Source organism: Coregonus clupeaformis, chromosome 21, assembly GCF_020615455.1.
Source record: "Coregonus clupeaformis isolate EN_2021a chromosome 21, ASM2061545v1, whole genome shotgun sequence".
Lineage (NCBI taxonomy): Eukaryota > Metazoa > Chordata > Actinopteri > Salmoniformes > Salmonidae > Coregonus > Coregonus clupeaformis.
In genome coordinates this window covers 28,045,249-28,069,483 of record NC_059212.1, presented here as the reverse complement: position 1 = coordinate 28,069,483, position 24,235 = coordinate 28,045,249, and the positions used below count along the sequence as shown (strand labels likewise).

The 24,235-nt window shown below is 41.2% G+C and overlaps 1 protein-coding gene across 5 annotated transcripts in view; it reads left to right on the top strand.

Annotated features, from left to right (window-relative positions):
* Positions 1-2,445: 2,445 nt before the first annotated feature.
* LOC121535174 (zinc finger MYND domain-containing protein 11-like) overlaps positions 2,446-24,235 on the top strand; it is a 33,589-nt gene continuing 11,799 nt past the window's right edge. For 2 of the 5 annotated variants that reach the window (XM_041841963.2, XM_041841962.2), the window contains exons 1-7: positions 2,446-2,549; positions 6,765-6,900; positions 12,049-12,208; positions 16,306-16,329; positions 22,739-22,762; positions 23,150-23,311; positions 24,008-24,085. In XM_041841963.2, the coding sequence (XP_041697897.1) occupies positions 2,447-2,549; positions 6,765-6,900; positions 12,049-12,208; positions 16,306-16,329; positions 22,739-22,762; positions 23,150-23,311; positions 24,008-24,085 (687 nt within the window). In that variant the 5' untranslated portion in view covers position 2,446. Of the gene's footprint in view, positions 2,619-6,764; positions 6,901-12,048; positions 12,209-16,305; positions 16,330-22,738; positions 22,763-23,149; positions 23,312-24,007; positions 24,086-24,235 lie in introns of all 5 variants that reach the window. The other 3 variants (XM_041841965.2, XM_041841966.2, XM_041841964.2) reach the window with 3 other exon arrangements.

The following is a 24,235-nucleotide window of genomic DNA, read 5'->3' as shown; positions in this document are numbered from 1 at the left end:
GATGGAGCTGAGTTAGCTTTTCTGCTTAGAATTTCATTTAGGGTACTCCAGAGCTTTTTACTATCATCCTTTCTATCATGTATCTTTGTTCCATAGTATAGTTTCTTCTTCTTTTTGTTTAGTTTAGTTATGTGATTTCTCAATTTACTGTATGCTTGCTAATCTGCTGTGTTGCCAGACTTATTTGCCATTCCTTTAGCCTCATCCCTCTCATCCATACAGTTTTTCAATTCATCATCTATACATGGGGATTTGGCAGTTTTAACTGTCAGTTTCATTATGGGCGCATGCCTGTCAGTAACTGGAAGAAGCAATTTCATAAATGCTTCAAGTGCAGGGTCAAAATGTTCATCATTACATACATCAGACCAACAAAAAAATGTCACATCTTCAACATAGAAATCATTGCAAAACACTCTTGTATGACCGCTTGTACACTATATTAGGCCCAGTCTTTGGAACTTTGGTTTTCCTAGATATGGCTATTATATTATGATCACTACATCCGATGGGTGTGGATACTGCTTTAGAGCAGATTTCTGCAGCATTATTAAAGATGTGGTCAATAAAAGGGGATGATTTAGTTTCTGTTCTGTTTGTAAATACCCTGGTAGGTTGACTCCTCTCTAAACTTTACAGGAATATGACTCTGAATATAAACAGCAATACCTCCTCCATTGTCATTCCTGTCTCTTCTGTAGATGTTATAACCATATATATGGTATCATTTTGATTATGGAAGATTGAATAAGTGTGCTTCAAACTGTTTGCTTGGAATGATTTGTAGCTATCTTCTCTATGAATTATTTGTATAGCTATAGTCTCTGTGCATGAGAGTGCATCCAACTCAGTTTCCCTACCAGAAACACGCGATACTGTAAGTGTTGTGTATTCGCGCATAGTAATTAAGGAGAAACCTGAATAGCGGATGACTCGATGGATTGACTGCGTTTTGCGAGTGTCGGCTCACTTGACCCTAGTTCATCACCACAGCAGTTTTTTTGTGGACTGATTAGGGAATGCCCACATATACAGACACTGACAGCAGGTGCAAGCTCTCCGTAGCCTAATTTAGGATATTCTATGTTGAGGGGAGTTTGCATATATACACACTACCAGTCAAAAGTTTGGACACCTACTCATTCAAAGGTTTTTCTTTATTTTTACATTGCAGAATAATAGTGAAGACATCAAAACTATGAAATAACACATATGGAATCATGTAGTAACCAAAAAAGTGTTAAACAAATCAAAATATATTTGAGATTCTTTAAATAGCCACCCTTTGCCTTGATGACAGCTTTGCACGCTCTTGGCATTCTCTCCAGCAGCTTCATGAGGTAGTCACCTGGAATGCATTTCAATGAACAGGTGTGCCTACTTAAAAGTTAATTTGTGGAATTTCTTTCCTTCTTAATGTGTTTGAGCCAATCAGTTGTGTTGTGATAAGGTAGGGGGTATACAGAAGATAGCCCTATTTGGTAAAAGACCTTGTCTATAATATGGCAAGAACAGCTCAAATTAGCAAAGAGAAACGAGGTCAGTCAATACAAAACATTAAGAACTTTTGCCCAGTGCAGTCGCAAAAACCATAAAGCGCTATGATGAAACTGGCTCTCATGAGGACCGCCACAGGAATGGAAGACCCAGAGTTACCTCTCCTGCAAAGGATAAGTTCATTAGAGTTACCAGCCTCAGAAATTGCAGCCCAAATACATGCTTCACAGAGTTCAACTCAGACACATCTCAACATCAACTATTCAGAGGGGACTGTGTGAATTACATTTACATTGAATCAGGCCTTCATGGTCGAATTGCTGCAAAGAAACCACTACTAAAGGAAAAAAATAATAAGAAGAGACCTGCTTGGGCCAAGAAACATGAGCAATGGACATTAGACCGGTGGAAATGTGTCCTTTGGTCTGGAGTCCAAATGTGAGATTTTTGGTTCCAACCACTGTGTCTTTGTGAGACGCGGTGTGGGTGAACGGATGATCTCTGCATGTGAATTTCCCACCATAAAGCATGGAGGAGGAAGTGTGGGGGTGCTTTGCTGGTGACACTGTCTGTGATTTATTTAGAATTCAAGGCACACTTAACCAGCATGGCTACCACAGCATTCTGCAGCGATACGCCATCCCATCTGGTTTGGGCTTAGTGGGACTATCATTTGTTTTTCAACAGGACAATGACCCAAAACACACCTCCAGGCTGTGTAAGGGCTATTTGACCAAAAAGGAGAGTGATGGAGTGCTGCATCAGATGACCTGGCCTTTTTTACAACATTTGGGCAAAGGCCTGTTCAATATATATTTTTGTCACATACATGCACTCTCAAAAGTTGCCTCACAAAAATAACAAAGACAGAAGAAGTGTGTCAAGCATAGACTGTAAAAATCGTGTCTAATCATAATTCCACCACTAGAGTTCTCCTGTGTAAAGAAATATGTCCTGCTATGTTGGCGCTGTTTACCTCCCAAATCCTGTGCTGTGGCCAGCTGGACATAAACCATATTTCAGACAGTCTAAACTATCCCGGAAATACAAATGTAAGGTATTTTACATTGAATCCTTAACGGATGTATACAGACACATAGATTATTAATACTGTAGTGAAGGTAAGTTTGACATTTATTTAATGAAACATGTATTACTTCAATGAAAACATTACGGCTAGCTAGCTAACGTTAGCTGAATTAGCTATTTTATGGCTGGACCTGTCTTATCAACATGGCGCCTTCGATTCAAAAAATAATTTCCCGTAACGTTACTGTATACGTTTTGGTAGCTAGTTTCTTTGCTACTGTCAAAAAACTATATTATATTTGATTAGCTAGTTACGTGGCTATTAATAATGTTTGACAGCTAACGTTTGCTAGATAGTTAGCTCCTACAGAACTGCTAACGCTGGCTAGTTACCTTAGCTTAATTTACAATTTGGTTTTGTCGAACCATTTTTAGGTTTATAGCTTTAGCAGTTTACAACAACATGCATATTGAAGTATTGTATCTAGCTAACTAACGTTTTGACAATCTGTCTTTGGCCCACGCTTTGGAGATTACCCTAACCAACTGTTAGCTAGCTAACGTTAGCTTCCTGTTAGTACTAACTAGCTACCTAATATTAAAATGACAGTAGCCAGCTAACTGACTGGGAGCGCCCAGCTTGCTATTGTGGCCTTGGCTGCTTTTGTTGAAATATCCACGGACTGTGTTGACTACTTAATCCGGAAATAAGACAAATTGGATGGTCTAGGGAAGAAGGCACATTTACCTGCTCCCCCCACTAACCATGTGCAAATAATTGGCCAGACAAAATTAAAACACAGCCACGAGAAGGCTCATTAATGTATCCAATTAGCGGGCCAACGCGTCAGTTAGCGAACAAAACATTTGCCTGATTGCCAACATTATGCCTTTTGAATGTAAAAATGATTAGTTTTGTCCCAGTTAGTTAAATGTTCATTAATCTGTAATAATAGTCAATGAAATAAGTGATTGCAATGAATGTAGCTAACTAATTAGCTTGGTACCACACATAGCAGGCCTATCTTACACACAAAACTGTTTTATGCACATGTGCCGTTCATCATGGAATGTGTCATGATGGTGTGAAAAGTTGCTTGACATGGTTAGCCGAACCCATATGCCTATTCAGGTCCAGCGAATGAGATGAGTGGTCCAAGTAGCCTATCCTGTTTTTATATTTTCAAAAGAGTATTTCTTGACATAGTTTTAGCTATCCCTTCAGCTTTAGCACAGCCATAGGCCTTCTCCTTCAGGATTTCTGTCTGCCATAGCCACCCTCCTCTGTTGAGCACTGATTGTGTTGGAAGAGTGGAAACAGAGGAGCAGCTGGACCTTGAGGAAGACAACAATCATGTTGCATACATTTGATCAACTTTATTTAAACCTTTGTTCATCTTGATGCCAATAACTAGACTTACCTCATATGATTAAAAGCTCTGGCTTTTGATTGTCAGAGTGTTGTGCTCCTGGACACCTTGCCTAATTGAATGGGGGAGTGTAGTTCCTCCACCTCTGTTGTATTGGAATCATGTAGTGTGAGTACCCCTGAGACAGAGGTGTGTGCAGGTAGCAGCTGTGATCGGTTGCTGTTACCTGCCTGTGTAAGGTGCCAGCTCTCCTTCACCCTTTCTCACAGCTCAGCAGGCAGCATGTCAGGCATTGGAAGAGACATGATTTACAGTCTGTCAACCCTCAGGTTATTTTTACTGTCTTGCTAAGGCCATACAAATTTAATGAAATGTTTAACGGATGCCCCTCTTCACTTTTGTCAAAAATAAAAAGTGGAAACAATGCACCATTAAAATAAAAATGATGTCCTCAAGCTTCCTGTAAAGAGATACACAACTTCCTGTCAGATTATAGCTGGACCATGCCTATTTTAGTGTCTCCAAGAGGCTAAAATCTCTTGATTAGGTCGCTAGGTGTTGAACTAAGGTTGCTATAGTTTTTTTAACAAGAAGCTCTACTCTTGAATTTTTTATTTATATTCGCTCGCTTGCCTCACCTTTCAAAAAATGAAATCTGTTAACATTTAATAAAATGTATATGGCCTAAGTGTTTGTTGCTCTATATATCAGTGTAAACTTAATAGGCTTCACGTACAGGATGCCATGGTATTGTAAGCACTGGATGTGAGCGGCCTAAATCTGTGAAATTTGGCTCACATTTCAATTTCACATGTTTTTTAATCTGACTATGACCAATTGAAGCTAAATATGAAGTACCTGATATGTAGGCTATTTCCTCCTGTGTCTGACCCAATGAGTTGGCAAAATCCCAGGATGTGTGTAGGTATGTGTTCAGTAAACTCTTGTGAATGATTAGTAATTTTGTCCTTTGGTCTTTAAATGTTAGAGTTGAACAAAATTATTTATGGATTTGCATTCTGTTTGTGAAGTCTGGACTAAAATTGACATATGGTGAGGTTGTAACAGCAGTTTTCTGGTTGTCACTAGTTACCACAGCCACAAAGTTGGATTTAAAACATAGTTTCAGAGAAATTCTCTGACTGCTATAGTAAGCTGTGTCATGAGAGGAGGTGATGCTCATCACAGAGATACAACTGAGTCCTTTGTGACATGGTGTGAGGCCAATTACCTGCACCTGATTGTACTGAAGACCAAGGAGCTAGTGGTAGATTTTAGGAAAAATAAATATGTTTTTAATTCCATTTTTATTAATGGTGAAGAGATTGGTACTGGGGACTCGTACAAGTACTTGGGTGTAATAGTGGACAACAAACTGAACTGGAACGAGAACTCCCACAGTGTTTACAAAAAAAAACAATCCAGATGGTACTTTTTAAGGAAGTTTAGCTAGATCTTTTAATGTCTGTGACAAAATGCTTCGCATGTTCTACAGCAGTGTTTTGGCAAGTGTAGTGAGCTATGCCATTGTGTGCTGGAAAGGGAACTTAAACAAGCTTGACAAAATCATCAAGAAAGCCAGTGCTACAATTGGCTGCAGCCTGGAATCAATGCAGAACATGTTCATAAAAAGACTGCATGCAAAAACACACATGATCATGGACAATGACATACACCCACTCCACAGCACTCTAATGCAACACAAGTCCAGCTTCAGTAGCAGGTTCATCCTGCCTAGAAGTTCTACAGAGAGGTTTAGACGGTCATTTTTACCCACAGCCATGAAGCTTTTTAACAAATGTAATTGATGAACTGTTTTATGTCTTCCTATTGTTTTTGCTTGTTTTTCCTCTAAAGTAGGATAGAAAACAGCACTTGAATCAGACTATTATTTTACTGATACTAAGGTGCAGGTGCCTTCATGTGTCTTAATCTTACATTATTGATGATGCATGCTGTGATAAAACAATTTCCCAAATTGGGATTAAAGGAGGCAAACTGCTATTGTTCCTTTATTTTCTCTGGAGTAATATTGTATTTCCTCATATTTGATTTGTTCTATGGCAGTGTCGGGAAGTTGCACGACTTTCATTGTTTCTTTTGTAATAAAAGTTTATTTTTCAGGATGATGCTTTTCTTCTCCCACTGTAGGCCATTTCTACTACAGGTCCCTAAGTGTTGATTCCTGTTACATTGCAGTTTTCAAGGAAATTATAAAGGAAGGCCAATAGAATTAGGCTAGGCCCTAGGAAGCCTATGGGAAGCCACCTGTGACACTTGCATGATCATTGGAGCTGTGTTGTGTCATCATTGACAATGGACATCTATTAGGCCAGTCAAGGCACATTTCTGAGGTCAGGACCTTCTGAAATGGGAATAGACATAGTTTTTGTTGTCTTGATTAGGTTGACCAATCCTTGTCCTGAAGGGCTTTGGAACCTGCAGATTCTTGTTGTTTCTTATCCTGGATGAATCCTTATTCTGGCGGTTTTAGCTAGGAAGATGGCTGGAGGTAGCCTGATGGAACCATCCTGATCACTGCGTTCATCGTTCTGTTGATGTGAAATAGAATGATGAATGTAGCAATCAGGATGGTTCCACCAGGCTAGGCTGAAAGTGTAGTCTTCCCCTGCTCTGTATTGATGGTGCTCCTTGATGAGGATTTTTTCACTTGAGCTGAGAGGGGGTATGCCTACTGGTTGGGCCCGGCTTGTCTGAGCCTTTGTTTCAACCATGAGACAAAAAAGGGAAAACTCTTTCACTGTTAATTTCCTGATTTGAAATTGTGGAACTTTTCAGGCAGGTTCTGCAGTGTTTAAAGAAGTAGCCTAATGTTTTGAAACCTTTCTTCTCTCCCATTCCTTGCAGGTGTCATGAATAAAGAGATCATGTCGCGTGTGGTGAAGAAGAGGCAGGCAGACCCTAAAGTGGTCCAGTACGTGTGGGCAGCCATTGAGGTCATCCGCAACCAGAAACAAATTGCCAACATGGACAGGATCTCAAAGTAAGTGCTGCAGTCATACTAGTTCTGTTCCAATACGCTTGGAAAGTGGAGACGTCACATACGCCAAAGAGTAGGCCTAAGCATTAGTGGAGACACCTTGCCATTTTCAAGCCAAAACGACGAGGTGTCTCTAGTTGTTTACAATTGTGATACACCTTCCATGCATAGCCTATTCACTTTCAATACATATTGAGTTTGGTGGATGGTGGTTGGTCTTACCCACCGTGCTCTCAGGGTCATGCTTGATCAATAGGTGAAATGAGGATGGTTTCATGGTTCAATACTTGACATGGAATTTATTTTGCTTATTGACGTTTAGACTACAGGGCTTGACATTCAGATACATTTGCCAGTGGCACACCAATCACAGGAAAGCAAGTTATGCACGCAGAATTTCAATCATGGGTGATTTCATGTTTCATTTGCAGTCTGGGCAAGCACCTTATAGCCTATAGCCAACCATAAAATCTGATATTTAAACTGATTGTTTGGAAAACAAAATTAAAACCATCCCCCCTCTCAATGATGACATATAGCCTTAACAAATGAAACCGTTTCAAATGTAATATTCCCCACCAGAAATTAGCCCAATAACATATTGATGAAAAGTCATATATTTAGGGCCAGTACATGGTCCATATTGCAGGCAGGTGTACTATTTTAGCAATAAGCATTATCACCTGTAGCCTGATGCAGTATCGTGGCTACATGGCTGAAGCATTGGGTTGCTAATCTGCATTGTTTACCCCAATGGGCTAATCATTAGCTACAGTGCATTCGGAAAGTATTCAGACCTCTTCCCCTTTTCCATTTACATTTTTTACATTTTTAGTCATTTAGCAGACGCTCTTATCCAGAGCGACTTACAGGAGCAATTAGGGTTAAGTGCCTTGCTCAAGGGCACATCGACAGATTTTTCACCTAGTCGGCTCTGGGATTAGAACCAGCGACCTTTCGGTTACTGGCACAACGCTCTTACCCACTAAGCTACCTGCCGCCCACATTTTGTTACGTTACAGCCTTATTCTAAAATTGATGAAAAAAAAATGTTTCCTCATCAATCTACACACAATACCCCATAATGACAAAGCGAAAACAGTATTATTATTTTTTGCAAATGTATATAAATAAAAAAAAGATACCTTATTTACGTACGTATTCAGACCCTTTGCTATGAGACTCGAAATTGAGCTCAGGTGCATCCTGTTTACATTGATCATCCTTGAGATGTTTCTACAGTCCACATGTGGTAAATTCTATTGATTGGACATGATTTGGAATGGCACACACCTGTCTATATAAGGTCCCACAGTTGACAGTGCATGTCAGAGCAAAAACCAAGCCATGTGGTCGAAGGAATTGTCCGTAGAGCTCCGAGACAGGATTGTGTTGAGGCACAGATCTGGGGAAGGGTACCAAAACATTTCTGCAGCATTGACGGTCCCCAAGAACACAGTGGTCTCCATCATTCTTAAGTTTGGAACCACCAAGACTCTTCCTAGAGCTGGCTGCCCGGCCAAACTGAGCAATCGGTGAGAAGGGCCTTGGTCAGAGAGGTGACCAAGAATCCGATGGTCACTCTGACAGAGCTCCAGTTCCTCTGTGGAGATGGGAGAACCTTCCAGAAGGACAACCATCTCAGCAGCACTCCACCAATCAGGCCTTTATAGTAGAGTGGCACTGTAGATAACATACTCTAAATATGATCTTGTTGCTTGTTTAATGTCCTAAAAAACTCCCACTGTCACTAGCTTAATAAAATCATGTGATTTTTACAGTGTTTATAAATACAGAGCAATTGTGTGAGTTTTACAGTGAATATAGGCCTACCGTCTATGCACTCGAATGGCCGAGACACACTTCCCGTGGTTACTTTGTTTACTGTCACGTAAAACACTGCCAATTGCGCAAAAATTAGAGTTGAGAAATAAATCAAACAGCACTGGAAAGCTGGGATCCCGCTCTTTTCAATATTTGCCATCAAAACTGTTGTTTTTTCCAAGATTGCATTTAGGAATGTTGCTCAGTGACTGGGCTTATTAGAACACATGAGGAGTTGCGGGCTCTTGCCACCCGACAGTTGATATTCCACTTATAAATAAACAACATACAGTGAGGGAAAAAAGTATTTGATCCCCTGCTGATTTTGTACATTTGCCCACTGACAAAGAAATGATCAGTCTATAATTTTAATGGTAGGTTTATCTGAACAGTGAGAGACAGAATAACAACAAAAAAATCCAGAAAAACGTCAAAAATGTTATGAATTGATTTGCATTTTAATGAGGGAAATAAGTATTTGACCCCCTCTCAATCAGAAAGATTTCTGGCTCCCAGGTGTCTTTTATACAGGTAACGAGCTGAGATTAGGAGCACACTCTTAAAAGGGAGTGCTCCTAATCTCAGCTTGTTACCTGTATAAAAGACACCTGTCCACAGAAGCAATCAATCAATCAGATTCCAAACTCTCCACCATGGCCAAGACCAAAGAGCTCTCCAAGGATGTCAGGGACAAGATTGTAGACCTACACAAGGCTGGAATGGGCTACAAGACCATCGCCAAGCAGCTTGGTGAGAAGGTGACAACAATTGGTGTGATTATTCGCAAATGGAAGAAACACAAAATAACTGTCAATCTGCCTCGGCCTGGGGCTCCATGCAAGATCTCACCTCGTGGAGTTGCAATGATCATGAGAACGGTGAGGAATCAGCCCAGAACTACACAGGAGGATCTTGTCAATGATCTCAAGGCAGCTGGGACCATAGTCACCAAGAAAACAATTGGTAACACACTACGCCGTGAAGGACTGAAATCCTGCAGCGCCCGCAAGGTCCCCCAGCTCAAGAAAGCACATATACAGGCCCGTCTGAAGTTTGCCATTGAACATCTGAATGATTCAGAGGAGAACTGGGGGAAAGTGTTGTGGTCAGATGAGACCAAAATCGAGCTCTTTGGCATCAACTCAACTCGCCGTGTTTGGAGGTGGAGGAATGCTGCCTATGACCCCAAGAACACCATCCCCACCGTCAAACATGGAGGTGGAAACATTATGCTTTGGGGATGTTTTTCTGCTAAGGGGACAGGACAACTTCACCGCATCAAAGGGACGATGGACGGGGCCATGTACCGTCAAATCTTGGGTGAGAACCTCCTTCCCTCAGCCAGGGCATTGAAAATGGGTTGTGGATGGGTATTCCAGCATGACAATGACCCAAAACACACGGCCAAGGCAACAAAGGAGTGGCTCAAGAAGAAGCACATTAAGGTCCTGGAGTGGCCTAGCCAGTCTCCAGGCCTTAATCTCATAGAAAATCTGTGGAGGGAGCTGAAGGTTCGAGTTGCCAAACGTCAGCCTCGAAACCTTAATGACTTGGAGAAGATCTGCAAAGAGGAGTGGGACAAAATCCCTCCTGAGATGTGTGCAAACCTGGTGGCCAACTACAAGAAATGTCTGACCTCTGTGATTGCCAACAAGGGTTTTGCCACCAAGTACTAAGTCATGTTTTGCAGAGGGGTCAAATACTTATTTCCCTCATTAAAATGCAAATCAATTCATAACATTTTTGACATGCGTTTTTCTGGATTTTGTTGTTGTTATTCTGTCTCTCACTGTTCAAATAAACCTACCATTAAAATTATAGACTGATCATTTCTTTGTCAGTGGGCAAACATACAAAATCAGCAGGGGATCAAATACTTTTTTCCCTCACTGTAGCTCATTAAATGCTTCCGGAATTTATCAGTTTTTTAAAACAATTATATAGATTACAGAATAGCATTATTAGGTTACAAAAGTGATGAAATCACCAACAAGTGATTTGTGTAAATAATGTTCATGTCTTGACAAGCAAGCAGCTACATAGTATATGCCTAGGTGTACGTAAACCTTTAATTTCTAATAATGACATCGCTGTGTAGGATGTCTCATATGAAAAAAGACTGAAAAGCAGGTGGAAGACTTTTATTCTGTGATTGTGGAATGCGTGTGCCGAAGTTCAACTCTGCGGGTCTGACTCGAGTATCCAGGCCGTACTGAGGTGGGGTTCACTTAAGACTGAGGGAAAAGGCTTTGACATTCTTGCCTCCGCTTGGAAACCGAATGCTTGTTGATAACAAGTGTGAAGTGTCAGACGTTGCGAAGATTGTGAAGGATTAAATATAAATGTTCTGTTTTGGAGTTTGAAAATGTAATGGCCTTAGCGGGTCATATGAAAGCTAGATTAACTGGCCCGGTGAGCTCGGCAGATGTTGCCGGGCCAATGGGCAGCTCTGAATGTTGAGCCCTGAGACAATAAATGAATTCAACCAACCTATATTGTAGAATCAGACCTGATGAATATATAATTAGATTTAGACCCTAAGAGTTAGGTCCTATCATATAGTTTTTTTATTATACATGATCGTTATGTGATATTCTTACAGTCTAGTCTAAATTAATTCATGGCGAAATCCATGGCTGATCAGTCATTATTTTCTGTTAATTTAATAGGAATATGGCTAAATGAAATCATCAGGCAGACAGAGAGCCCTGGGAGTTGGCCACTCACCGAATGAATGCCACAGAGTGGCTGTTGTCATGGAGATAAAGCGATGAAATTCAGTGGCAGGCACTGCTGAACTGTCTTAATGTCTTAAAACTATACATTTTGTGTTTGAATGTAAGAGGTGGTGACATTGAGAGTCCATGAAAATACAGTTTAATATGAGAACAAAGGCATAAAGGAATGAGAGAGGAAATTGTGTTATCTCTTTACATTAGGACCTAGATGTGAAAAGGTTCCATCTGTCTGTGCAGAACATGAATAGTTGTCTGATAAAAAGGCACAGTCATTAGTGGTAGTATAGATCTAACTATTCTATGTTATTTGAGCATGTACTGGACTTCACTGTGATGATGAGTTTCCAGTGCAGGTAGCAATATTTCTCTGGAGGATAAGCCAGGCCCTATGTCAAGATTTGTAATTGGCAAAGCGATGCCTTCCTTGGCAATGCAGTGGCACTCTTGTCTAGAGCTGCTTCTGTTCTATTCTCGCTCATTTCCCTTGTGAATTGCACATTTGGTTGGAGGTGTATGCGTTTCCCCTTGGTTGAGTTGAGTTAGAGAACGCAGGCAGAGGCAGTGATGTTGGTGTGCTGTGTCTGTGCAGGTACCTGAGCCGTGTGTTTGGCATGCACCCCAAGGAGACGGCCAGGCAGCTGAGTCTGGCAGTGAAGGATGGCCTGGTGGTGGAGACTCTCACTGTGGGCTGTAAGGGCTCCAAGGCCGGCATCGAACAGGAGGGCTACTGGCTGCCTGGAGACGAGCAGGTAAGAGAGGGGTTTTACCCTGTAGTGATAACCCAAACCCCATAGGACAAGGGTGCACTCCCTGATCAACACCGCTATGGTTCAGAAGAAACATACTTAGTTTCTTACTTACTTCAAGGAATTCTGCCTTTATTAAATGTTTGTCATTTGTATTTAGTGTCTTGTGTGTATATCTGCTATGCTAGACAACTTACATGCAAACCTCACCGGCCATTTTGCGTGCGCAAGCGTTGCAAAATAAATGTACACATACATGTTATTCAATCATTTCACCCACACCGCTCGTGTGAACGAGCGTCTGCGTAGCTAAGCGCTAAAATATAACTTAATTCTATTTGAGACGCTCCACACGCTGCAAGTCCCCTCCTTATTGGATATCAGAAAGATACAAACCCACGTGGATGCTTGAAAGACAAATGAGGAGAGATTAATTAAAGATCACTAACTAAAAACAAACTAGTTTTCCCTTTTTATCTGTGGATTAATCGTCTGAGTAGAGAAACACACGATTTTGTATGACTCCGGGTCAAAATTCTACAAAGATCCAGCAAAAAAAAGGACCATATACAGTACCAGTCAAAAGTTTGGACACATTACTCATTCAAGGCTTTTTCTTTATTTTTACTATTTTCTACATAGTAGAATAATAGTGAAGATATCAAAACTATGAAATAACACATATGGAATCATGTATTAACCAAAAAAGTGTTAAACAAATCAAAATATATATTTTATTTGAGATTCTTCAAATAGCCACCCTTTGCCTTGATGACAGCTTTGCACACTCTTGGCATTCTCTCAACCAGCTTCACCTGGAATTATTTTCCAACTGTCTTGAAGGAGTTCCCACATATGCTGAGCACTTGTTGGCTGCTTTTCCTTCACTCTGCCGTCCGACTCATCCCAAACCATCTGAATTGGGTTGAGGTCGGGGATTGTGGAGGCCATGTCATCTGATGCAGCACTCCATCACTTTCCTTCTTGGTAAAGTAGCCCTTACACAGCCTGGAGGTGTGTTATGGGTCATTGTCCTGTTGAAAAACAAATGATAGTCCCACTAAGCCCAAACCAGATGGGATGGCGTATCGCTGCAGAATGCTGTGGTAGCCATGCTGGTTAAGTGTGCCTTGAATTCTAAATAAATCACAGACAGTGTCACCAGCAAAGCACCCCCACACCATAACACCTCCTCCTCCATGCTTTACGGTGGGAAATTCACATGCAGAGATAATCCGTTCACCCACACTGCGTCTCACAAAGACACGGCGGTTGGAACCAAAAATCTCCAATTTACACCGGTCTAATGTCCATTGCTCGTGTTTCTTGGCCCAAGCAGGTCTGTTCTTCTTATTGGTGTCCTTTAGTAGTGGTTTCTTTGCAGCAATTCGACCATGAAGGCCTGGATCACACAGTGCCCTCTGAACAGTTGATGTTGAGATGTGTCTGTGACTTTACAGTGAGGGAAAAAAAGTATTTGATCCCCTGCTGATTTTGTACGTTTGCCCACTGACAAAGAAATGATCAGTCTATAATTTTAATGGTAGGTTTATTTGAACAGTGAGAGGCAGAATAACAACAAAAAAATCCAGAAAAACGCATGTCAAAAATGTTATAAATTGATTTGCATTTTAATGAGGGAAATAAGTATTTGACCCCCTCTCAATCAGAAAGATTTCTGGCTCCTAGGTGTCTTTTATACAGGTAACGAGTTGAGATTAGGAGCACACTCTTAAAGGGAGTGCTCCTAATCTCAGCTTGTTACCTGTATAAAAGACACCTGTCCACAGAAGCAATCAATCAATCAGATTACAAACTCTCCACCATGGCCAAGACCAAAGAGCTCTCCAAGGATGTCAGGGACAAGATTGTAGACCTACACAAGGCTGGAATGGGCTACAAGACCATCGCCAAGCAGCTTGGTGAGAAGGTGACAACAGTTGGTGTGATTATTCACAAATGGAAGAAACACAAAAGCACTGTCAATCTCCCTCGGCCTGGGGCTCCATGCAAGATCTCACCTCGTGGAGTTGCAATGATCATGAGAACGGTGAGGAATCAGCCCAGAACTACACGGGAGGATCTTGTCAATGATCTCAAGGCAGCTGGGACCATAGTCACCAAGAAAACAATTGGTAAGACACTACGCCGTGAAGGACTGAAATCCTGCAGCGCCCGCAAGGTCCCCCTGCTCAAGAAAGCACATATACATGCCCGTCTGAAATTTGCCAATGAACATCTGAATAATTCAGAGGAGAACTGGGTGAAAGTGTTGTGGTCAGATGAGGCCAAAATGGAGCTCTTTGGCATCAACTCAACTCGCCGTGTTTGGAGGAGGTGGAATGCTGCCTATGACCTGTGGAGGGAGCTGAAGGTTCGAGTTGCCAAACGTCCTTAATGCCAAACGTCCTTAACCTTAATGACTTGGAGAAGATCTGCAAAGAGGAGTGGGATAAAATCCCTCCAGAGATGTGTGCAAACCTGGTGGCCAACTATAAGAAACGTCTGACCTCTGTGATTGCCAACAAGGGTTTTGCCACCAAGTACTAAGTCATGTTTTGCAGAGGGGTCAAATACTTATTTCCCTCATTAAAATGCAAATCAATTCATAACATTTTTGACATGCGTTTTTCTGGATTTCGTTGTTGTTATTCTGTCTCTCACTGTTCAAATAAACCTACCATTAAAATTATAGGCTGATCATTTCTTTGTCAGTGGGCAAACATACAAAATCAGCAGGGGATCAAATACTTTTTTCCCTCACTGTATTTGTGCTGCAATTTCTGAGGCTGGTAACTCTAATGAACTTATCCTCTGCAGCAGAGGTAACTCTGGGTCTTTCAGTTGTGTGGCGGTCCTCATGAGAGCCAGTTTCATCATAGCGCTTGATGGTTTTTGCGACTGTACTTGAAGAAACTTTCAAAGTTCTTGAAATGTTCTGTATTGACTGACCTTCATGTCTTAAAGTAATGATGGACTGTCGTTTCTCTTTGCTTATTTGAGCTGTTCTTGACATAATATGGACTTGGTCTTTTACCAAATAGGGCTATCTTCTGTATACACCCCCTACCTTGTCACAACACAATTGATTGGCTCAAACACATTAAGAAGGAAAGAAATTCCACAACTTTTAACAAGGCACACCTGTTAATTTAAATGCATTCCAGGTGACTACCTCATGAAACTGGTTGAGAGAATGCCAAGAGTGTGCAAAGCTGTCATCAAGGCAAAGGGTGGCTATTTGAAGAATCTCAAATATAAAATATATTTTGATTTGTTTAACCCTTTTTCTTTGGTTACTACATGATTCCATATGTGTTATTTCATAGTTTTGATGTCTTCACTATTATTCTACAATGTAGAACATTTTAAAAATAAAGAAAAACCCTTGAATGAGTAGGTGTGTCCAAACTTTTGACTGGTAGTGTACATACATTTCAAATAACATCCAATATTCATCTCCCAGGACAAATTAGCTAGCAATAGCAAGCTAGCTTAATGACCATGAATTTTTTCATGTGTGTTTTGACATGCCCCCAAATTGATATTGTTGGTTCACAGTTGGTTTTGATATTTTAACCTGCGTGTCATGATCAACATGCGCAACAAAAATCAACATGCGCACGATGGTGCATGAAGACGCACGCGCGTGGCCTGTGTAGTCAGCATGTTAGTTATATATCAGTCATTCAGAGGTGCTATGAACTATCAGCATTGATTATAATGACCTGGTGATTCAAGTCATGCTGATATTTTTCAAACGTTTATGTGAAGCTGACTCATTAGTCATAGGTATGACCATGCACACATTCCTTTAGTACTGTAGCTCTGCTATACACCAAACACACTGAACCCACACAGTACAGTCAACACTAGCTCTGCTCTTAGGCTGCGTTTAGACAGGCAGCCCAATTATGATATTTTTTCCACTCATTTATCTTTTGACCATTCACATCAGATCTTTTCACATCAGGTGAAAAGACCAATGAATGAAAAAAAGATCAGAATTGGGCTGCCTGTCTAAACAGCCAAAGATAGCTCAATTGACTGTAGCAGTAGGACTTTAAACATTGCTTTCTGGATCACTTGCAATCACACAGGAGCCCAATGCCGAAGGAAACAAGGTAAGGGTGCATCGTTGTTTTTTATTTTGGTTTGATTTGTTCTGCTTTTATCTCTATAATTTATTTTACTAACATCATCTCGCGAACAAATCACTTTGGCCACTTGCAGCGCAATCTTGGATTTTATGGAATCTTTACAGAGCATACTCTATAATAGAAAATCTGACGAACAGCAGCGGCATCAGTTTGGATTAAGATGTCATATGAAAACAATAGACTAATTGAATTATATTAACTGTAAAAATTAAATTAAAAATCATTTGTAATGGTAAGACAATTTATGTCACACCCAGTAGTTTTAACATGAGAAGATGCTGATATTCCATGGTAAAAGCTTCCAGAAAGCCCATTATAGCGCTGTCTCTCGGTGGCCCAATTTCTTGTGGAATCGATCAAAGTGACTTCCTTTAAATATTTGCTCGCTACTTATCTACACATGTAACGTTGCTTTAAAAATAGCTATATGGAAAAAATCTAATAAACATCGCCAGGGTTAAATACAGTGAAGGCTGTATATTCTCCATGGCTTTGTTTGACACATACAGTACTTCAAATAAATCTCCAGAGAGAATCTCTTAAAAGTTTCAGAATCATAGTAGTACATTTCAATGTAATGTCTTTTAAGTGACATGACAAGCAATGCCAACATAGCCGCAGGTTTGTAGCAAGCATATATGATGAGTGTGAGTAGTAGATGTAGTTTTGCTGATGGTGGTAGTAGTAGTAACTCCTCAGGGAGGGTGTGTAGCTCCATTCCTCTGTGTGTTACTGTTATGATCTCTGTGTTTCCGGCATGTGTTTGGTTTGATGAACAGGGGGTGTGGTGGTGTGTGACGTCATCTAGTTGTCTATACTATGTCTGCGTCCCAAATAGTAGAGCACTATATAGGGAATAGGATGCCATTTGGGACGCAGTCTTATATATGCCTGACTGATTTCATAGGTCAGGGTCTCTGATTTAGTGTGTATCATGGGAAGCATGGCGAAGCAATTACAGTACATTATGAAGTTCTATCCCCTCAGGCGCCTGGAATCAATCCAACTGTCATGTGTGTGGGGGTTATGGTTAGTGTCATGTTGAGGACACGCAGGCCCGGTGGCTGGATAAAGTGACTAAGGGGGCATTTTAAATCGGCAAGGGGTGTACCATTTTTTGAATGAAAGGATAGATGGGGTAATTCACCTATTACAAACAGCCTATGTTAATGAAGCGGTACACACAGCTGTCTTTAAAAAATCATGCTAATAAATAGGCCTATAGACCCGCTTCGAACATGGAATTCATGAGTTCAGCAACACATTGTGATATGGCACAATACACTTCTGTGTGTCAAATTCAACCAACGTAATTAGTTAAGCAATGCCAGCCTACCATAAACACGTTTCCAATATGTACAGTTCCATTTACAACCACGGAAAGCAATACGCAACCAAGAAAACCATAGAAATAGAATGTATCTATTTCTATGATGAAACATACCGATATGTAGCTATACCCAGGAGCATCATTTTGGTTCTTGTATTGGAATATTACATTCTGCTTATATCACGCTATATCATGTATATCACGCTATATCATGATACACATAAAAGTTAAAATGCCGAGACCATTGAGTGCTTTTGAAATGACAGATTGGTGCGAAATCTGTATCTCCACTGCACTGTATCAGCACCATGGACAGCACCCTACACACTAGGGCTGGGCGGTATACCGTATTTTACTATATACCGGTATTGACACACAGACTGGTTTGGATTTTTACTTGACCTTCTATAACGGTATTTGAAAGTTTTGGTTTGATAAATGTGATACGCCGTGTGTAATTACCATTTTTATAGTTTACTTCCCTACTTGAGTCATCGCTCTCCGCTCCCTCTCTTTTCATGCCGCTTTCCACACAGACCTAGCTCCGCCCCCTGTCATTCAAGGAGCGCATTTGTTGTACCTCGACCACGAGACACTTGCGTTCAGTCTACATGGTCAATGCAGCGAATGCAAAAATGTTGATGACAAAGATGCTGTTTTCACTTTGCTTCTTAATGTAAATCCACTAGCATTCTATAATTACACTATTAGTTTGTGTTTACATCTGGAAACAACTAGTTTGTATTTTTAAGCAAGTTGGGCCTATATCTTGTTAGCCGTTAATGCTAATCACTAGTTAGCTGGTAAGCTAGCTCAAATCAAATCAAAATCTGGCAAACATAATTAGCTATACAGCCTGATATTACCAGTGATGGTGTAGACCTAAATCAGCATGTTGTTTGTGCAACAGTATCTTCTAAATCAAAGAGGAATACGCGAAGCATGAATATGTTAGCGACATGAAGTAGCTAAGAGAAAACAGTCAATGTAGCCAAAGATTATAGGGTCACCTAGGAAACACTTATCAACACTTTGGTTCCTACCCTGTCACAATAACTCCTCCCTGGCATTTTCATTCGTTGTCATGTCAAACAACACTGTATTCAAAGTAGGGTTTAATATTTTCATTGTATTTTACAAATGTTCCATCCCGAGAATAAATCACTTTTCTCTTGGGTAACCCGGTATTTCCCGCCAAAACCGGAAGTGTCATTCAAGCATTATAAAGTGTATAAATAGGCCTATGTCTGGAGTTGATTAGAGCTTTGATCAAAAATTCAAGCCTGATGCTACCAGAGCCTGATTAGCCATACATTAAATACATTTTATGAGCCCTACATTAAAGACATTTATTGAGCCCAAGCGCAAAAAAGCCCAAATGATTGTGTCATTATCCAATACATAGATGATATAGGCTACCGCACATTACGCACGACAGAAAAACATAAAAGCCCATAGATGTAGCTAGCTATATGCTCTCTTGGGTAAGGACATTAAACTACCTTCAGTAGGCTAATCTTTTTGCGCGTGAACTGTATTACTGTACTGTTTTGTATTATACTGTATTATATGGACTGGAATTGCGCACATCGTTCAAACCATGATAAAGCAGGGAGATAACATGCGATTCTGGTGCAGCACATGCGGCCTACGAAGTTACAAGAATAGGCTAGCGAATTTGATTTTAATTTTGAAATATAATAGGGCCTATTTGTATAATTAGTAGGCTGACGCATATATATCTTTCATAATATTTCCCCTAATGTTATTAGCCTACCTCCTCTTTCTATCTAGTGTTGCTTCATTCCTTCCTCGCTTTATTTTCAACAGTTAAATGAAATACATTTTGTTGTCCTTATCTTCATCATTCTAATGACATCATTGAATAGTATAAGAATATAATTAAATGCAGAAGGCTTTCACTTCTCTTCATGAAGATTGAATGGTTATGGGACTGAATAAATAATTGCTATAGCCTACCGCCATCGCACGTTCGCTCATCTTTCAAACTACTCGTGAGTCCTACTGGCTGCTGTATTTAACATTCAGCAAAAAAGAGCTTGCATCCGTCTTTGAATAGTCTATTGGTATAGTAAATGCTAAAAAAATGATGTCCCGCAAGCTATTCTAGTCTAGCTTTTCCTGCATGGGGACTCCCAAGAGCTAAGGAGCATTTTTTAAGGAGAGGCCAGTGGAGCGCAGGTGCGTGCGTATTGTTCAAGAGACAGAGTCTACAAGTTAGAAGCTTGTTATGCATAACCCATCAATAATTAGCTAAATATAAGGCTAATACTGCATTGAATGTATTACCTGAAAGAGGTAGGCTAGGACAACTATATATAGGGCTACATCTCAATCTAGGACAGGATTATCTATACTGAACAAAAATATAAAGGCAACAATTTCAAAGATTTTACTGAGTTACAGTTCATATGAGGAAATCAGTCAATTGAAATAAATTCATTAGGCCATAGCATAATCTATGGATTTCACATGACTGGGAATAAAGATATTCATATGTTGGTCACATATACCTTTAAAAATAATGGGCCTCACAATGGGTATCAGGATCTCGTCACTGTATTTTTGTGCATTCAAATGGCCAAATTGCAATTGTGTTCGTTGTCCGTAGTTTATGCCTGCCCATACCATAACCCCACCGCCACCATGGGGCACTCTGTTCACAACGTTGGCATCAGCAAACCGCTCGCCCACACAATGCCATCCATATGGTCTGCTGTTGTGAGGCCGGTTGGATATACTGCCAAATTCTCTAAAACGACGTTGGAGGTGGCTTTTGGTAGAGAAATTAACATTAAATTATCTGGCAACAGCTCTGGTGGACATTCCTGCAGTCAGCATGCCAATTGCATGCTCCCTCAAAACTTCAGATATCTGTGGCATTGTGTTTGACAAAATTGCACATTTTAGAGTGGCTTTTTATTGTCCCCAATACAAGGTCCACCTGTGTAATGATCATGCTGTTTAATCAGCTTCTTGATATGCTACACCTGTCAGGTGGATGGATTATCTTGGCAAAGGAGAAATGCTCACTAAGCTTTTCTGGGATCTTTTATTTCATGAAACATGGGACTAACACTTTACGTGGTGCATTTATAATGTTGTTCAGTGCCTTCGGAAAGTGTTCAGACCCCTTGACTTTTTCCACATTTTGTTACGTTACAGCCTTATTCTAAAATACATAAAATAAAAAATACAATCCTCATCAGTCTACACACAATACTCCATAATGACTAGGTCTCACCTGGAAAGAGATGTCTAAAATAGCCCTGGGCACAGTTTCCCGATAGCAATGTTTCTTAGGCTTACGAGTATTTTAACGATGCATCTTTCCTACAAAGTGTACACATACATGTTATTCAATCATTGCACCCACACTTCTCGCGCGTCAACGACCATCTGCGTAGCCAGGGGCTAAAATAGAACTTTGTTCTATTTGTGACGCTTGACGCACTGCAAGTCCCGCCTCTCCTCATTGGTTTTTAGGAGCATATACCCACGTGGGTGATTGAAAGATGAACTGAGGTCCACACTCCAGTCCAGTTGGTGGTGGTAATGCACCTTAAAGTTGGTTGCCAACCTCCATATAAAGTCAGTAGAAGAAGTCTGAAGGAGGAGAGATTACTAGAAACGAACTCGGTTTACCCTTTTATCTGTGGATTAATTGTCGGAGTAAAGGACCTTGTGCATTTCAGGTAAAATAGCAACCCAATGTTTATATTCCAGGACAAATTAGCTAGCAACAGCAAGCTAGCTAAATTGCCATAAATGTTTAATGCTTTTCGACCTGTCCCCAAATTAATATAGTTGGTTCAGAGTTTGTTTTGATATTTCAACCTGCGTGTCCTGATCGCGTCTGGTGTGTGTGGACAAAATCAACATGCGCACGATGGTGGACGCAAGCGCGCACCCGGTCTAGTCAACATGTTAGATTACGAGTGTTTTAAAGTGCAACGGTAATAATAGTGGTTTTGGGAAACAGCTCTGGGATTTAACGATGCTCCTACGAAGGTTCTAACGATGAATTTAGCCTTTGAAGATGCTTTTGGGAAACCGGGCCCTGGACAGGAAGAGATGGAGGGAGCTTGTGGAGGCCTTGGTGGGATGAGTCCTAACTGAAAATGTATTGCCTCTGGCAGAACTGGTTTTACATCAGGCTCTCATAGCCCACTAGGCTGGCAGTGGCACTGCTGTCGACTGTCGGTCTGTCCTCTCTGCTTTGTCCTTTATGACTTTTTATGGCTGTGTGTTAGTTTGTGCTCCTCCTCTCTGCTCCCGTGTGATGGAGTGCTCTCCCAGCTCACTAGGTTTAAATAGATAATGTGTTGGAGGGAAGGACACAAGGATTCTGCACTGATGGGGTGTAGTACGTTAGTTTGTCCTGTGGTTTCCTTCATCTGAAAGAAAGGGTTTTGTGGGGAGGTGTAGGCTAGTTTTTGACATGTTGCAATATAACACAGTCCTTGTTGACTTCTACTCCAGACTGTGTGGAGGAGGGGTGTGACTCATGGTTGTTGGGTTGAATCTCAGGCAGGCAGGTGGTTTCTAGCTCTATGCCCCTTAGTGAAACCTGAAACAACACTATAGTAAATCATGAGTAATGCTTTGAGCAGCAGGTTCAGGTTTGCAGGAATTTGCCCCACCCTTCCCTAGCTTCCATCAGCCTTTCATGCATGCACGACCACATCAGGATTTTATAGTAACTTTGTGTGCGTCCCAAATGGCACCCTATGCCCTTCATAGTGCACTACTTTTGACCAGGGCACTACATAGGGAATAGGGTGCCATTTGGGACGCACACTTCCTCTAGCCATGACTAATTACCTTCCAGTAAGCCAATGTTTCAGCGATGGTCACACATTAGCCTTGGGCCTATATACTCTCAGCCTAAAGATTGCTCTTTGAATCATTGGCTTGCACAGGGGTTATGGTACACAATCCACTGTGCACGCACACACACACACACACACACACTGTTTATTTGATAGTTGATTAATCATTGATGGGGGTGTTTAATTGCAGACGGAGAGGGAGCCGCCGGAGGAGGTCAGTCAGAATTCACTAACTAAACATTAAATAACTGTTGTGAGATGTTTGTAAAGGCTCCCTGTAAAAACTTGTGATTTTCTTATATATTTTAAATTGTATTTAACCTTTATTTATCCAGGAAGTCCCATTGAGGTCAGAAGACCTATTTTCCAAGGGAGACATAGATATATATGATACATTTCTTTGTATATATTAGAACTGAAAAGTTCCAGTGATGTGCCTTTGCCAAGCCCCAGCAGAGGTGTGTGTTGTGGAGCAGCTGGTGTGGTGGGGCCAGGAGTCTGGCTGGGGGTGTGGTCCAGCCTCTAGGTTGGGGACAGCCTTGCCGGCAGGTCAGGTCGGTGCGGAGGGGGGGCACCGACCACTGTGCTCCGTCTGTTTCAGGAATGGGAGGCGGAGAGCCACGACTGGTACTGCTTTGAGTGCCACCTGCCCGGAGACGTGCTTGTGTGCGACAACTGCTTCCGTGTCTATCACCTAAAATGCCTGTCGGATGAATACAAGCCCTGGGACAGCGGATCCCACTGGCAGTGTGTGGTGTGCAGGGTATGTACTCCTATAGGCGGCAGGTAGCCTAGCGGTTAGAGTGTTGGGCCAGTAACCGAAAATTAGCTGGTTGGAATACCCGAGGAGAAAAATCTGTCTGTGCCCTTAAGCAAAGCACTTAACCCTACTTTGCTCCAGTGGCGCCGTACTACTATGGCTGACCCTGGAAAACAACACATTTCACTGCACCTATCTGATGTATGTGACAATAAAACATATTATATACACAGTCAGTTGTAATCTACTGCTAGCTCCACGTGGTTTGAATAGAGAGCTGGATGGGTTACAGAGTCTTACTGACCTTTCTCTCTCTCTCTCTCTGTCATGTGAATTTCTATCTCTAATTCAACCTAAGCTTGAATCATTACCAGAGGTTGTAAGGCTCTGGTTTTAATCATCAATGATTCAAGGTCCACAACCCACAAGTATTTATCTGTATATTTATTCATGGAGAGCTCTCCCGCCAAAGACACAAACATACGATTTTATACCTCCTGGACTTGACTCCTCCCACCTTTAGGTGGGTTTTCTAAACAGTTTCCACCTTCCCCTTCACCCTTGAATGTTTAGTACCGCCCCCTCTGTTAGTGGGTTGACACTACATGATAATTCTAACATTTATACTGTATTTGGGGTGAAATCCTTTAGTCATTATTCTTAAAATCCAAATTAATCTAACACTCTCTCTCTCTGCAGGGTAGTAAAAAGAAGAACCTGAACAAGCAGGAGATGTGCAAATACCTGCGATTTATCATTCAGCGCATGAAAGAGAGGGTGAGTGTTAGTTTTGTGTTCAGCGTAGGTATGCAGGACCAGGCTGTGGCACTGGCTGCATCCCAAATGGTGCCCTATTCCCTATATAGTGCAATTATTTTGACCAGCCCTCCTATAGGGCTCTGAGGGTGCCATTTGGAACGCAACCAC